Source organism: Nanorana parkeri, unplaced genomic scaffold (assembly GCF_000935625.1).
Source record: "Nanorana parkeri isolate BGI_ZX_2015 unplaced genomic scaffold, ASM93562v1 scaffold1068, whole genome shotgun sequence".
Lineage (NCBI taxonomy): Eukaryota > Metazoa > Chordata > Amphibia > Anura > Dicroglossidae > Nanorana > Nanorana parkeri.
In genome coordinates this window covers 505,721-520,383 of record NW_017307336.1, presented here as the reverse complement: position 1 = coordinate 520,383, position 14,663 = coordinate 505,721, and the positions used below count along the sequence as shown (strand labels likewise).

At 37.5% G+C, this 14,663-nt stretch overlaps 1 protein-coding gene across 1 annotated transcript in view; it reads right to left on the bottom strand.

The window, feature by feature from the left end:
* Positions 1-808: 808 nt before the first annotated feature.
* Positions 809-14,663, bottom strand: part of HIVEP2 (human immunodeficiency virus type I enhancer binding protein 2) — a 36,880-nt gene continuing 23,025 nt past the window's right edge. The window contains exons 4-6 of the mRNA XM_018567585.1: positions 11,076-11,177; positions 5,658-6,541; positions 809-1,652 (exon numbers count right to left, since the gene is read on the bottom strand). Coding sequence (XP_018423087.1) covers positions 861-1,652; positions 5,658-6,541; positions 11,076-11,177 — 1,778 coding nt within the window. The 3' untranslated portion in view covers positions 809-860. The remainder of the gene's footprint in view (positions 1,653-5,657; positions 6,542-11,075; positions 11,178-14,663) is intronic.

The window sequence follows — 14,663 nt, the reverse complement described above, 5'->3', positions numbered from 1 at the left end:
AGCACAATAACCCTTGACATTTACAATTAAATTGTACCAGTGATGCACTTGTACATATACATGGGGCGGAATGTTTCCCATATGTATGACTGGAGAATATCAAGCAACATGTTCACATAAGACCATATACTTGTGATATACTTATAACTGTGCCATACAGCATTGGGAGAAAGAAAACCTCACAATAAGCACATGGCTGTACTTTTAATGCTTTTTTACATTACTATCATTTTAAAATCACAATCAGCACTTAAGTTATTGTCAATTCAGCAAACAAGGGACGAAAAAAGTACATGAGTAAAGAACTGACTGATATAACCGTCATTATTTTTTCATTGATGTTTACAATGCATAAGTGCATAATAAGATAATATTTCGGTTTAAATATCTTGCTTACACTATACATTTTTTTGTTCTAATTACGCAACAGTAAACCCCATGCTTCACATAGAAAAAAGCATTTCACAACATTAAGAAAAAAAATGTACAATTTATGAAACAAAGTAAATAAATATTAGTATTACAGGATTAGAGCTGTACATAAAAGCTGTTGAATTTCAATCATATAAAAATATGTTTTAGTGCAACCTCACATATATATTGATGCTATTTTTAAATTTGTACATTTAGACCAAAGTGTCCAAAAATAATGAAATTACAATTATTACAAAGCAGATACACAAATTCTAAAATATATACAGGGTACTGCTAAAATGCTTATAAGAATATAAGCAAAGTAAAGAAAAAGGCACAAACATCTGTACAATTAAAAGTACCAGACCCAATACAAGAGTTTAAAGTTTATGTTTTGTACAAGAAAAGAAAGGTATTCTGTAATATAGTCTACATGCCCATTCAAATCATTGCAGGTTACTGGATTCAGGGGAAGAGTCCTTAACTTCCTGTGTGCTTGTTGGCTCTTCTTTGCTGCCATGGAATCCTAATTTTGTCAAGTCCATGCTCTTACTATAGAATTTGGAATGAGCTTGCGTAGACTGTGATGTACCAAAACTGTCTTTTTCTCCGTGCAAGTCAACTGGGGTGGCTGAGGAACATGCAAGAGGCATGCCCTCCTCAAGTCCACTAAAGTGCCTAATGCCAAAATGTGCACTTTCTAAAGTTTTTTGATTGGGCTCAGAAGGACGAGACAGTTGGTCCCGCTTCAGCGGTTGACCTTCCTCTGCAGCAATCCTCAGGCAAGCAATGGCTTTTGTGCAAGTACGTATATTTTCCTCCTGCTCCCTCTCAGTAGGCTGTGAACTTTCTTCTGACGGGCTTTGCCCTGGTGAAGGTAAGAGAGTAGGGGAAGCTCCAGAATCTCCTGTAGGAATATCAGGAGAAGAATGTTTATCAAGGTGCAGTGGGATACATGACACTGAAATAGCCTTCTCATCTGAACTTCTCAGGTGCAAAGGTGTAGTTGTAGAAGGCTGAGGACAGGCTTGGTTAGCAGAATTAGAATTAATTATTTGAATCCCACCTATTGGGATCATGGGTAAAGGTGCTCGTATCTGCTGCTGTGAGTGCAATGGCAGGTGACTGAAAATATAGTCTTTGTGGCCATCAGGGTCTGGGCCAAAGCTTTGGTGTCCAGGAACATCTTCTGGATGCGGGCCTACATATGGGAACTGTGGCCAGATTTTTCGTAAACTCTATAGGTAAAGACAAGAACAGTTTAGAATATGACAAAGTGTTTTCTTCCTTTCCAATGCAAAATGCTATTAAACCTTAATCAAAACATTTAATAATTTAATTTAAAAATAAAAAATACATACTTTTTTTGCTGTAAAATAAATGATCTAAAAAAAAAATTGAAAACCAGAAAGTATCTCTAAGAAACGTCTTTGCTACATGAAAAGCAGAAAGCTATATCCTCACTGCCTGAATATGTTTTTTCATAAACACAGATGGCTTAAGGTGCTATTATATTTGGGATGATAATTGGTATTAACAGACGGGTCCAGCCAAATCTGTTGAATTATCATTTTTTGTGGGTCTACAGACTAGGTTGACCATTCTAGAACTATAATCAGCCAAAATGAATTTTTCAGCCAACTGTTTATATTTACCTCTCAACCTCATTATTTCATATGTGCTACATTTTAAAGTGGGTATGTTACTGGAAAGATAATTTATTTTACAAAAGATTGGCCAGTGGTACAATCATACCTGCATGATTGACCTCCAGTTAACAGGGCCAGCGCCTAGACTTGGGATGATCATCAACCCAATCCGATGGTCATCAATCCATCTGGACAGTTTTCGACAGATTCAGCAGCCATTATAAATTGATAATAGCAGACACCCCTGGGCAACAGTTTTCTGTAGTAGTAATTATACCAACTACATCTGTTTCAGCCAAATGTTTTTGGCAAGCCAGCATTGGGGGTATTTCCGCTAGCCTCCACTTCTTTTATACTTCCTAGTAACATTCACCTCCAACTGTGAATGTTACTAGGAAGTATAAAAAAAAGATAATTAGGTAGCTGAATCATGGTACAATATGTGACCTTCATTGAAAGTAAATCTGTCGCAAACCTCTGCAATTCATGCAGAACAAATGACCAAAAAAATCCGTAACCACAGAATACATTCTATGAAGCCACATGTCAAAATGATCAGCAGATCCAGAGATATAGGCAGCTGATATCATGAACAAATCTTGACTTTTGACTGAAAGTCAAGCTTTGTCTCACTGACCAATAAACAATCTTAGGAGGTGTAGGTAAGTGGACCAGGTTTATCTTTTACAGGAAACAATCAGTAGGTCCAAAGATAGAAGTGGCTGAAGTTAGCAAGAAACTCTTCTAGTAAAATTGTGACTCTTCATGGCTCTTATAGTAAAATTGAGAGGGTAACATAACCCTCTTATTTATTGATCTTTCCAATTGACACTTTAATACACTCTAAGTGCAACTGTTCATGATCTACTAATCTTTTTGAGATGAAATGTTCAATGAAGGTAGTATTTTATGTTTATTCATTTGTTTCATCACATGGTTAATTTGCATTGCCAAAGTTTGTGACAGAATTTCCTAATTAATTTTCTCTATTCCCATCATACCAATCGAGACATACAATCCTATTTAGCAGGGCCGCGGAAAAAAAACTGCTAGAAAAAAAGTGATTCCTTCTCAGTCTTTTAAACTGTTACTAAAGCTGCCCTAAAAGTGTAGGGCACTCTTCCCCCTATCTCGTGTACCTGCCACCACATCTGACCCATTTGGCAGTCAAATCATAGGCATAGACTGGCCAGAGACCCTGAAAGAAGCCCAACTCTCCATAATCCTGGGATCCCTAAAGGCAGTGAAAAAAGGACTAGTATGATTCCTCCTCTCAGGGAGGGCTCTGATCCCAAGATATTGGAGAACCACAACCATCCCACATGTTCGAGAGTGTGTCACTAAGCGCAATCTAATTATTCATTATACTCAGCTTTTATTGTGACATAAAGCACCTGGATGGAATTTTCAATTCTCCCTGCCTCCAATAAATTTTAAACCTTATCATTTTTGTGCTACCGCAAAATTACAAGAGCTCTTAGGCTCCCCACCCTGGCTACATAGTTAGTCAGGTTGAAAAAAGACAAGTCCATTGAGATCAACCTATAGAGATATGAAAAAAAAAAAAAAAACCTAAAACAGAACGCTATGCCCACAGTTACCCACTGTTGATCCAGAGGAAGGCAAGAAAAACCCTATAAAACCCCTGGGTTTTAGGGTTGCACAGATACCAAGTACAGTACTCGGTACAAGTACGAATACATATACCGATATCTTTGATCTCCAAGACTAGACTAGAGAAAAAAATCAAAAATTAGGAGGCAGCTGTCATTTGTAAGGAGCACACGGAGCTCCTGGGATTTGTACATCTCGGTTTTAGTGTACGATTTTGTTTTTATAAATATAAATAAAGGGATGCACAGATACCAGTTTTGTGAGTACGAGTACTGGTACTTGCCGAGTACTTACAAGTACGAGTACTGACACATTTTTGTTTATTGTCATGTGACAGTTTTTCTAAAACAATACAGACTAATGATTTCAGGACAGTGGTGGAGTGCCAGAGCCAGGTCCCAGCTGCAACCGCATCAACCCTGGTAGTTCTCATGAAAATGCCAAGTATCTGCACTGGTACTCGAAAAGTATCTGTGCATCCCTATTCTTTTTTCTTCTGTCTATGCATAACAACGGGGACAGTATTCTCCCCAACTGACTTGAATGCTGCAATTTTATTACCTTTTAGTGCCCCCACAGTCACCCCTATTGTATTTTTCACTTTTTTGTACTTTGCACTGTAATTACCATATATCAGAGGTAGGCAACCTCGACTCCACAGCTATTGTGGAACTACAAGTCCCATGAAACAAAGCACAATTCTGACAGCCATGTATCAAGTATGACTCCTAGAGGCAGAGGAATGATGGGATTTGGAGTTGCACCACAGCTGGAGTACAGCGGTTGACTTCCTCTGCCTTGGTTTTGTTGTCCTCCCCTTCTTAGGGGGCATGCCCCCACCTCTGCGTACCTTCTGTGTGCTTCTGTGTATTTATGTTAAAAATCTATTCCTTTTTTCTAAAAATAGTTATGTATACCAGACTCCTAGGACGAGAAACACGATCTAACTGTGGTTCCAGATGGCTGGCTTGGAAAATACAATATGACACTGAAAACTTAGTTTTGGGTGGTATTAAGAGTATCATATATGATTTTATCTACCATAACAATTACAGAAGAGTAATCACAAGCTACTGCAATTGCCATCCTTCAGCAACTACTACTCTCCCCATGACTGGATACATACAGAACATAAGCATTATAACCCTCACCATTTGACTTCTACTGTCATGTTAAAGCATGATTCAGAACACAGGCAGAAAAGACTAAGTATAGAAATAGCATATGATCTCCTTGAAGAATCTTCAACCTAAATAAGGCCTCATTCAAACTTGCTCCTATTACCACTAAATGCCCCCTTTAATGCTAAAAGGAGTTATTGAGCCCACAGTTACGCACTGCAAATGACTAAAGGCTTGCTATATTTCTGTATTGTGTGCAAGATAAATTTAATTTGTCAATATGGACAACGCCACAATTATTTCCTTGTTTTTATATGTGTACTGTGTGATTTTAAAGACATAAAGGATAAGCACACTAATGTTAAGTGGTGATAATTTTTTAAATAGGACATACTTACAGGTGACTTTTTTTCTCCAGGAATCTACACTTCGTGGCTTGCCCAGTGCTACATAGCCTTTCTTTTGAAACCATCCCAGTAAGCCAATGCTACTGCCACACATGATTAACCTAAACCCCATTCAATTGTCCTGTCTGTAGACCATCAAATTGTTGACAGGCTGTACGATGAAGTGCACAGATTAAGGGCCATGTATGCACTTAGGGGTCAACTGGAAAGAATTAAGATGAAAGGTTGTGCAGCAATGAACAGGTTGTACAGTGAAGTGTCACAAATATATCCTATTTATAAAATGATCAGCATGTAGAGGGGGCCCACTAAGGATAAGTGCACTATCCTTAAGTAAGTGCAACTGCTGATATTTAATTTCTGTGATGTTTGCAAATAACTTTTTCTAATTAGCATGCATCAATTAAAACATTAATAGAAGAACATTTAAAAAAAATTAAATTTACACTTACTCCATGACCAAGTATTCCGGACTCTGAGTGTAAATAATGACTCATTGGCAAACTTGGGTTATGGTGCAAACGTCTTCTTGGGGAAAGTGCTCTAAATGTGGCCATATATCTTCTCTCTCGCCGTGGGGAAAGGTCTCTTCCACTAGACATATCTTTCCCAGGTGACATTGGGCGTAATGGTGAAAGATGCCGCCTTGGCGATACGTCCCTTCGAGGTGACAACTCTCTTCTTAGTGCAGCTTCTTTCCTGGGTGACAGATGTCTCATGGGAGAAGCATCTCTACGTGGTGATAAGTGCCTTCTTGGAGATAAATCTTCCCTCAGTGACAGGTACCTCTTTGGTGAATTATCTCGGCAGGGAGGTGAGTCGTATCCTGGGGAGGAATGACGGCTACAAGATGAGTAGTCTCTGGGAGATGAACTAGGTTCTGAAGTAAGCATGTAGTCTTCATCCATGCTACCAGGCATATCCATTTTGTCCCGGTCATGATTTCGGCTAGTAAGGAAAAGCTTTTGATAGTCCACCATCTGAGAGTCCCCACCCATAGTGCTTGTGTTCATGAGATGTGTAACTTGTATGCTTGGCATGGTGGACAAGTAGCTCATTAATGGTGAGTGCCCCATAGAGCCTTCAGGTGATGTCCTGTGGGATGCTGACGAAGCAGTGACAGAGAGCGTTGAAAATCTGGGAGGTTGAGGGCTAGTACTCCTTGACCTACTTTTTGGTGTTACATCTCCCTGGTTGTCTTCAAAATCTTCCTCCTCATCATCATCTTCTTCATTGTCATCTCCATCCTCACCATCTGTTTCCTCGGCATCAGAAAACTGGTGATCAATGGATATGTTGCTTTTTTCTGTGTCTTTGTGCATTTCTTCAATGCTTCCTAAAATAAAAAGACAAATCAACTTTAGGTTGCTTGATGTTAAAATGTAATTTAACCATATTTATCAGTATAATATGCGCTAAAGATGAACTTTAATAAATATAGCCAAAATCTCAAATACGATAAAAGTACTCAGATGAACATGCACTATAGTACTTTAATTTAAAGACCCTCTGTCAGTAGGTATAACATGCACATACCTAAAGCTGCCAATACAGGGTAATCATCAATACAATCTGTTTTGGAAGGCTGCTTCAGGTACGTCCCGGTGCTTCTAAGTGCCTGCAATTCATACCTGCATCAGTTTGCCTCCATCTCCTCCCCCACCTAGTGACAGAATCTCTTCAAGTAACTTCCTTAATAAAGAAACTGATAAAATCCAACTGCCAGCATGTGAAAAAGTAACTGAATATTCACTTGCACCCCCGTATGATGCAGTGAATGCAGGCTGCATCCAAATTATTCTTCTAATTTACAATCTTTCACAACGCTACGGAAGAACTTCAGCCTACTCTACCTTGCAGAACTGCTTTTATTCAGAAATCATGGCCAGATTTCAAGCATGAACCTTTTGTTAAACCGCAGCATACTACTGGGCTTAGATCTGGGCACTGAACAGGATACTCAAAAAAGTTTGCTTCTTTTAGGCATTCTTTTTAAAAGAAAAAACGTTTTGCTGCATATTTGAACTACATTTCAGCTTATGAAAGAATGGATAGACAAACTGCTTCAGGATTTTCTAATACAGAGCAGAATTCAGTGGTCCTTCACCATGACAATCCATTCAGTTCCAAAGTCAGCAATGCATTGAAAAAAAGAACATTGCCATGCCACTGCTATTTTTTTTAAAACAGTAACCAAAATCAAAGAAATGCAAAATCAAAGAAAACCAAAATATATATGCATTGTACATTCTTATAAGGCTAAAATATACTGATGCTGTACGGTGCCCATATCTAATAGGTTGGACTTGATGGACTAATGTCTTTATTCAACCTCAAATACTATGTAACTATGTAACTACAAATAGTATGGATTCTTTAATCTATCTGCATGGTCATCCTTTACTAAAAGTGAATTTGAAATTCATTTACAGAAAGAAAACAGTCTTAGAAGAACCTAATAACATAGCAATTATGCATTTGGAACAAGAAATGTTCCCTGCTATCTGCTGCTTTATCAATCAAAGCTTACTTCATAGTGAAGTTGTTACTGTAACAATTAGATAGTGAAAATATTAATTCTATTACTGGTCAATTTAAGTGAAAGCACAGAGAGTGTGAATGGTATTCATACTTTCATTATTGCTTATTGACATAAAATGATAAGAAACAACAAAATGTTATACTCCTTTAAATAGAATAGCAACTGTGATGGCTATTTGTTTCCATTCTAAATCTTTTTCTGTCAAACTGGCTTCATGAACAAACAAGATAGCTCCTCTTTTGTATGCAATGACACTGTTTAGAGAATGAGTCCTATTCAAAGCACAAAAAGAAACATATCAAATTAAACTAAGCTGCATGCCCAATCTATAAGGTCAAACTTCAGGCACGTGATCAAGAACTGTAAAATATAGTATACCACTAAGCCCCCTAGTTAAAAGGTGTGTAAAAAAAAATACACTCATTTTGTTCTTGTTCTTCAAAAAATACTAGAAAGATCATCTCAAATACTCACAACCATTAAGTAAGATTGTAAGTGCATGTTACAGTTATAAAGGTGACCAGCAGATTATCAGTCTGATAAGGTTTGAAACAATCAAATACTAAGGTGAATACTTGATGAAGAAGCCTGGTTAATGAACTGGTATAGTGGCTGAACTCATCTGAATATGCATGCAGTCATTATAGAATTGTTTTTGTATCCAGTAATAGAAATACATAAACACCAATCTTGCTGATATTGTGGCTCTATCTGATTCAAAAATGGAATTATCCATAATGTTTTAGTTGCTATCTTACATTTTTAGGTATTTCAATTGAATAGCTAACAATTCAGCATGAAGTGTGCAGTGATACAATTAAATTTAAAAGTAAAAAAAAGTGGAAATAAGGCAATATTACATGGGTATGACAGTAGGCATACATGCACACGCTCCCCATGTCAAACACGCATACAATTTCATGCATTCCTGCTTGTGAATGCATGCTGCAATGATAAATACCCACAGTTATTCTGCATTATTTGCCCAAAGAGGAAAGAGCTCTCATTAGGGGCTGCTCCTCAGTTTGGCAGATGTACCTTTCATACATTTAGCTCATGCAGGCATCAATAGCAAAGTAAATCATATAGGCTAAATAATGTGCCTGAATTAACAGACACGCTCAAGTCACATAAAACAACTCTCTTGAAATGTCCTATTTGATATTATTTTATTTAACAATTTAAAAGGGAAATGGTGTAGAGGAAGCGACCAGGCGTGGTTAGTTTACAGCATGATATCTGGCTTTTTTGTGACTCCTGTGGTGCTTTTTGCTCTGTTATATAGAGTCAACTGCCCAAGACAATATCATGGATTCCCACACTATCATCTCTCTGATGCTCAGCCTGGTCCAGGTGAAGATGATTCTGGATTGAATAACCCAACAGAAGAAGAAGGTATTCCATTGACATGAATGGAAGTAGTTGACAAGTTGCACCACCTGTCAACCTCAAAGTGCGGGGTCAATTCTGACGCACCACAATACAAAGCGATGTAGGCGATACACGATTTTTACATGCGTACTACCCTGTCAGCTGCCCATTTAAACTTTACTACTGAGCATTGCTAAGTGGCCGGGGAGCTTTAAAACTGTGGATGAACTACCTATTCTTGCCGCCTCTGTGAACAAGGCCTTTCTGAGAAATTGTACTGCTTGTCTCATTATAATTAATATTGTTGTGATTTTTTTAAGGCAGAATTAACACACATATTACTAATTTCTATACATAGGGAACAAAAACAGCATTTTATAGATGGTCAGCACACACTGCAAATGGGAACCACAATGTATGCATCGAACATGAAGGTCTGTGGGCTCATGCACAAAAGGGGAATGTCAATTGTTTTTATAGCCAAATGCTCATGTGCATTTCCTTTTCATAATCCAGGTCATTGTGCTTGCCAGTTCTACAATACAGGTCAGTGCAGCTAATAAAAATAAATAGTAATACATAGAATAGAAATTTCCAGCTTAACACAGCTCCAATAAAAGTATTGTTCCATTATATTCCTGTTATATATTAAACTTTCATGAAATCAGAAGTTTTATTCTTGTGTTCTTCCCACTACAACCCATTTAAAGTAATCCCTGAATGATCCTGCTTCCTGCTAACCTACTGAACATGTACTATAGTCTATCTACATGACTGCCATGTTTGGTGCCCTTTATTTGGTAGGTGCTGACATTCTTTAAGAATTAAAAATGTAATACAGAAAAGAAATTAAAAGTTTGTACACATTGCTTTTATATTGCTGATTATTTATTAGCTGCAAGTTTGTAGTCTGTCAATATCCTCCAACTTTACTTGAGTCATTGGGGGTGATTTACTAACCTAAACACACGCACGCACTAGGTGCGTGTGATTTTTACACAGCAAAACGTATTTATCAACCAAAAAGTCTCTAAAAGCATATTTCCACTAATGCCATATATGGAAAAATCATGCACATGATGCATATATAATGCTGCTTCACAGTTTAGACAAAAATGGTTAGGTCATGCATTTACATTCCTGCATTCATCAACGCAAGCAACACAACATAGAGCTAATTTACACAACATCACCTTGCAAATTCATGCAGGGCTTTGCACAACACACCTGCTGGGTGTGTACACACTACAAAGGTGTTTAGATTCCACCCATAGATCATGCTGGGAGGGAACACACTGCAGAGGTGTATACATGTTCGTGCTGTGTTTATAAGGTTAGTAAATCAACCCCATTGACTCTGAAGTATACAGTTTGGAAGATCAAATTTCTTTGGCTGCAAGTCGGTTCTAGGTTTGTGATTCACTAATGCAATTAAACCGAAGACAGGTTGCCATGCCTGACCTCGGCTTAAGAAAATGCTAGTTGCCTGGTTATCATGCTAAACATCCAGCTGTGAGTCATTGACCCAGTACAAGTATGCTGGTAAGGAGCTCTAACTTTACTCTGACTGTTCTGATCTCCATAATTGCTTCAGGCCAGTGACTCAAACAGCTGAAGTAAAAGGGTTATCGTGGTACCAAGGCAACTAGCAGTTTCAGAAGGATGTCAGCAACTTCCATGTTTTTCCCACGACAGGTTTACTTTAAGAAATATATTTGTGAATTCCATCTCCCAGCAAATATAATAAGAAATTTATGACATATTAGAGATGTTTCTCATCACTAAAGTCTCTGCTCTGTTATTAGAACACGTTTTCAAGTGCTGGCATCTTTTTGAATTAATAAGCTCACAGCACACAGATTTGCTGTCTAAATTTATCCTTCGATGCTAGGCAGCAGTGTGGGCGATTTATCTTCTTACACAGATACCCAGGAACCAAAATTAACTGGTGACGTACCTGACTCTTCTGTTTCTGCATCATCTACAGATGTCATCGCTACTCCGAGCTCCAGGCACTTCTTCATGTGGGCTTTCGACTTCATATGTTTTGTCAGATTTCCTATAACGAGACAAGAAATCAGGTTTAGCTAGAAGCAGAATAAAAAAGGTTTTACAGGTCATTCATACAATTCTGAATTTGGATAGTTGCCAAAATATTATTTTGGTTATATCCTTCTTTATAGTTCATGTAATAGGAGCTGTATTAGAAAATATGTATTAGAACTTTGAGTCATTAAATATCAAATCAATTTAGCATATACTCAGAACAAAGAGGACGAGGTTAAGTTTAGAGAGTGCTGATACTGTAGGGCATAACCCAGAAGAAGTCTAGCATAAGACAGTGGTAGGGAGCCTCACCCTGCACCAATGCACAACATTTGCAATCCCTGTAGACTGATTTAATGGTGCAGAAATATAAGTATAAATTAAAAAAAACATACAAAGATTTGAGCCAAGTTGGCATATAGTAAATCATGCAAAACCACCCACAACCTTGTCAGTACACTTTAAGGTACATCATTATTTCAAATACACTCAGATCTGATAAACTTCCAAGCCATGGGCAGCTTTTAGCCAAACTGTACTTTATCAGTGATGGGTTTAAAGATGTTCAGAAATGTTAGCTGATATAAGGCATCTATTTCAAGAGTAGCTCATTTCTAAAGCTGGCCATACACCTATAGAGTATCTGCAGATTTTCTATGGTCAGATCGAAAAAGTGCAACAGATTCCTCCATCTACACTAAACTGTGTGGATGGAGGAATCTCCCGCTGGGCCAAGCTTCAGTATCTTGCTGGTCAGCCTCGCTGGCTCTCCAAATACCTGAACAATGCCTGCATCCAATCAGATTGTTCAGGTATTTGAGAGCCAGCATGGCTGACTAGCAAGATACTGGATGTATGGCCAGCTTAATTCTTTATGATGGACTACATATGTTATAGAACTGAAAATAGCACCTATCCATTTACTCCTATCTACAAGTCAATGTAGCGTTTGTTTCCCCTCTAAAAGTACATATGTCATAAGGTATAATTGCTAAATAAAGACTGCCATCTCTGGCCTCCTGAAAATGCTAATAGTCAGACTGTTTCTGGCTTTGATCTGAAATAAGCAAGCAGCAAATTAAAGTCAGGTAAATGTCAGAATTTCTGATCTCTATACTTGTTCAAAATCAGTGACTTAAAGAATCAAGGCCAAAACATAAGCAGAAAGGTAACTAGCATTTTCAGAAGGAGCCAGCAATGGCAAAATAGTATACTGTTTGGTTCCATTTTACCTATCCTGGGTCTGCACACCTAGAACCAAACTGGTATCATGGTTTTCTCCACTTGTCTAATCATCAGTTCTAGGTATACTCATGCAGAATGTGCAAACTGACTTTTTAGCCAATGTGTCTAGTGCGGATATAGAATGTATGAACTCCGATACATAGAAACATAGAAAAGTGATGGCAGAAAAAGACCAAGTGGTTCATATACTACTTAACCCTTTTGTCTGAATATAGATATGTGTTTGTCCCAAACATGTTTAAATTCACTTCTTCTGCAGGAAGTCTGTTCAAAGCATTTACCAGTCTTTTGGTGAAATAATACTTCTAACTTTCCTCCTGATAAGTTGAGGTCATGCCTTAGTGTTCTTGACCTTAGCTTCATATTGAAAATAGTGCCCTCCCGAACCTTAACGTATTTAAAGGTTTCTGTCATGTCCCCTCTTTCTCTTCTTTCCTGTACATATCAAGATCCTGCAGTTTCTCCTGATATGTTCTATCACTCAGACCGTTCACCATTTTTGTTGCCGGTCTCTGGACTTGTTCTTTCTTATCAATATCTTTTTGTGAGCGAGGTTTCCGTATTTTACATTTCAATATTGTGTATTTAGAAATAATGAACTGCAGTTTTCACTGCTTTGACCAATCTCCAAGCATTGCCAAATTGTATGTTCCTTGTTACAAACACCACCAGGAATATTAAAGTGACACTAAACTCAGAGATGATTTGATGATCTACAGCTGTGTGATACTCAAATAAGCTACATTTATGTTAATAGTTAAGGTACTTGAATGCATTATTAAGATTTAACTTCTGAGTTAAGTGTCACTTTAACTTTATTGCATTTTTGTGTCATCAGCAATAAGACATACCTTACCCACCACACTTTCAGTTATATCACTTAGAGACAGATTAATTAGAAGAGGACCTAGTACAGAGCCTTGTGGTATATTAGTGAATGGTCTTTGTTCTGAATGAGCCCCGTTTACAACCACACACTGATATCTATCCTTTAGTCAACTGCATATCCAATGAACCACCCAAGGGTTAAGTCCTAGTTTGTACAATTTTGTATGTGTTCATTTGGGACTGGTTTGATTAAATCAAGGCTATGTCCACTGCACTACCCTGATCCAAATCATTTAATCAGATTAGTCTGACATGATCTGCCCTCAGTAAAATTATGCTGCTCTGGGTCCAGCAAGTTGTGTGTTTTTAAATGATCCTTATTTTTAGGAGTGATCTATTCATTTTACTACTACGGATGTTAAATTCTAAGGCCTGCAGTTGCCAGCTTCTTCCTTACTACCTATCTTTTGGACAAGTATAATATTAGCTGTTGGCCAGTCATGGGGAACTTCTTCTGTTAGAACATTGATTAATAAGACCAGTTAATGGTCCAACAGCTATACCTCAAAGCTATCTTAGAACTCTGGGATGAATGCCATGAGAAACTATTACTTTATTAATCTTTCAGTAAGCCAGCTTATCTGCTACCTCTGCCTTTTGTATGTGCAAAACTAAGGCTAGCCAGTCAACTAGAGTAAAATGGAGGGAGACAAAAGACAGTTGCCCAAGGGGGAAGGAATTATATATCCAGCTCAGATTCATGTTGTGTAAATCATAGCTTACATAAGCTATTTACCAATTGGCTCAGTGCTGTCAAATTGAGTGAGTCACATGCTCCTCCATGGCCAGAAGTACTGGGTTATTTCCTTCTGCTTCTAATGCTAAATGGAGCTGTAAGGGAGTGTAGGAAAGGTAAGAATTTGCTAGGAGAAGATGAGGGATTAAAAAGCAAACCTTGTCCTTTGACCTTGTGGCCTAATGCTTCGGAATTAGCTTGCTAAAGCATATAACACTGGAAACTGACCTCAGGACAGTATTCTTAGAATAAACACTATCAAATTCTAAATATTACAAGCATATGTACGATACACTGGTAAAATATACTTAAATGAATAATCCAAAAATGTCAGCATTAAGTGTATAATATAACAAAAATGCATTTAAACAAACTATAAATTGTAAAACAAATAACAAATGAAAAAAATCAAGCTGGAACTAAATTAGTGTCCAAAAATATTATATGTATCAATTGTCCCACCTTAAATGGAACCAAACTAATAAATAATTGTCCAGGTTGTATATATATATTAGAGGTGCATCAAAATGAAATTTCGAGACCGAAACCGAAAATAAAAACAATGTCAGGCCAAAACCGAAACTTTTTTTTTCTAAACTTTTTACATTTATATATATATATATATATATA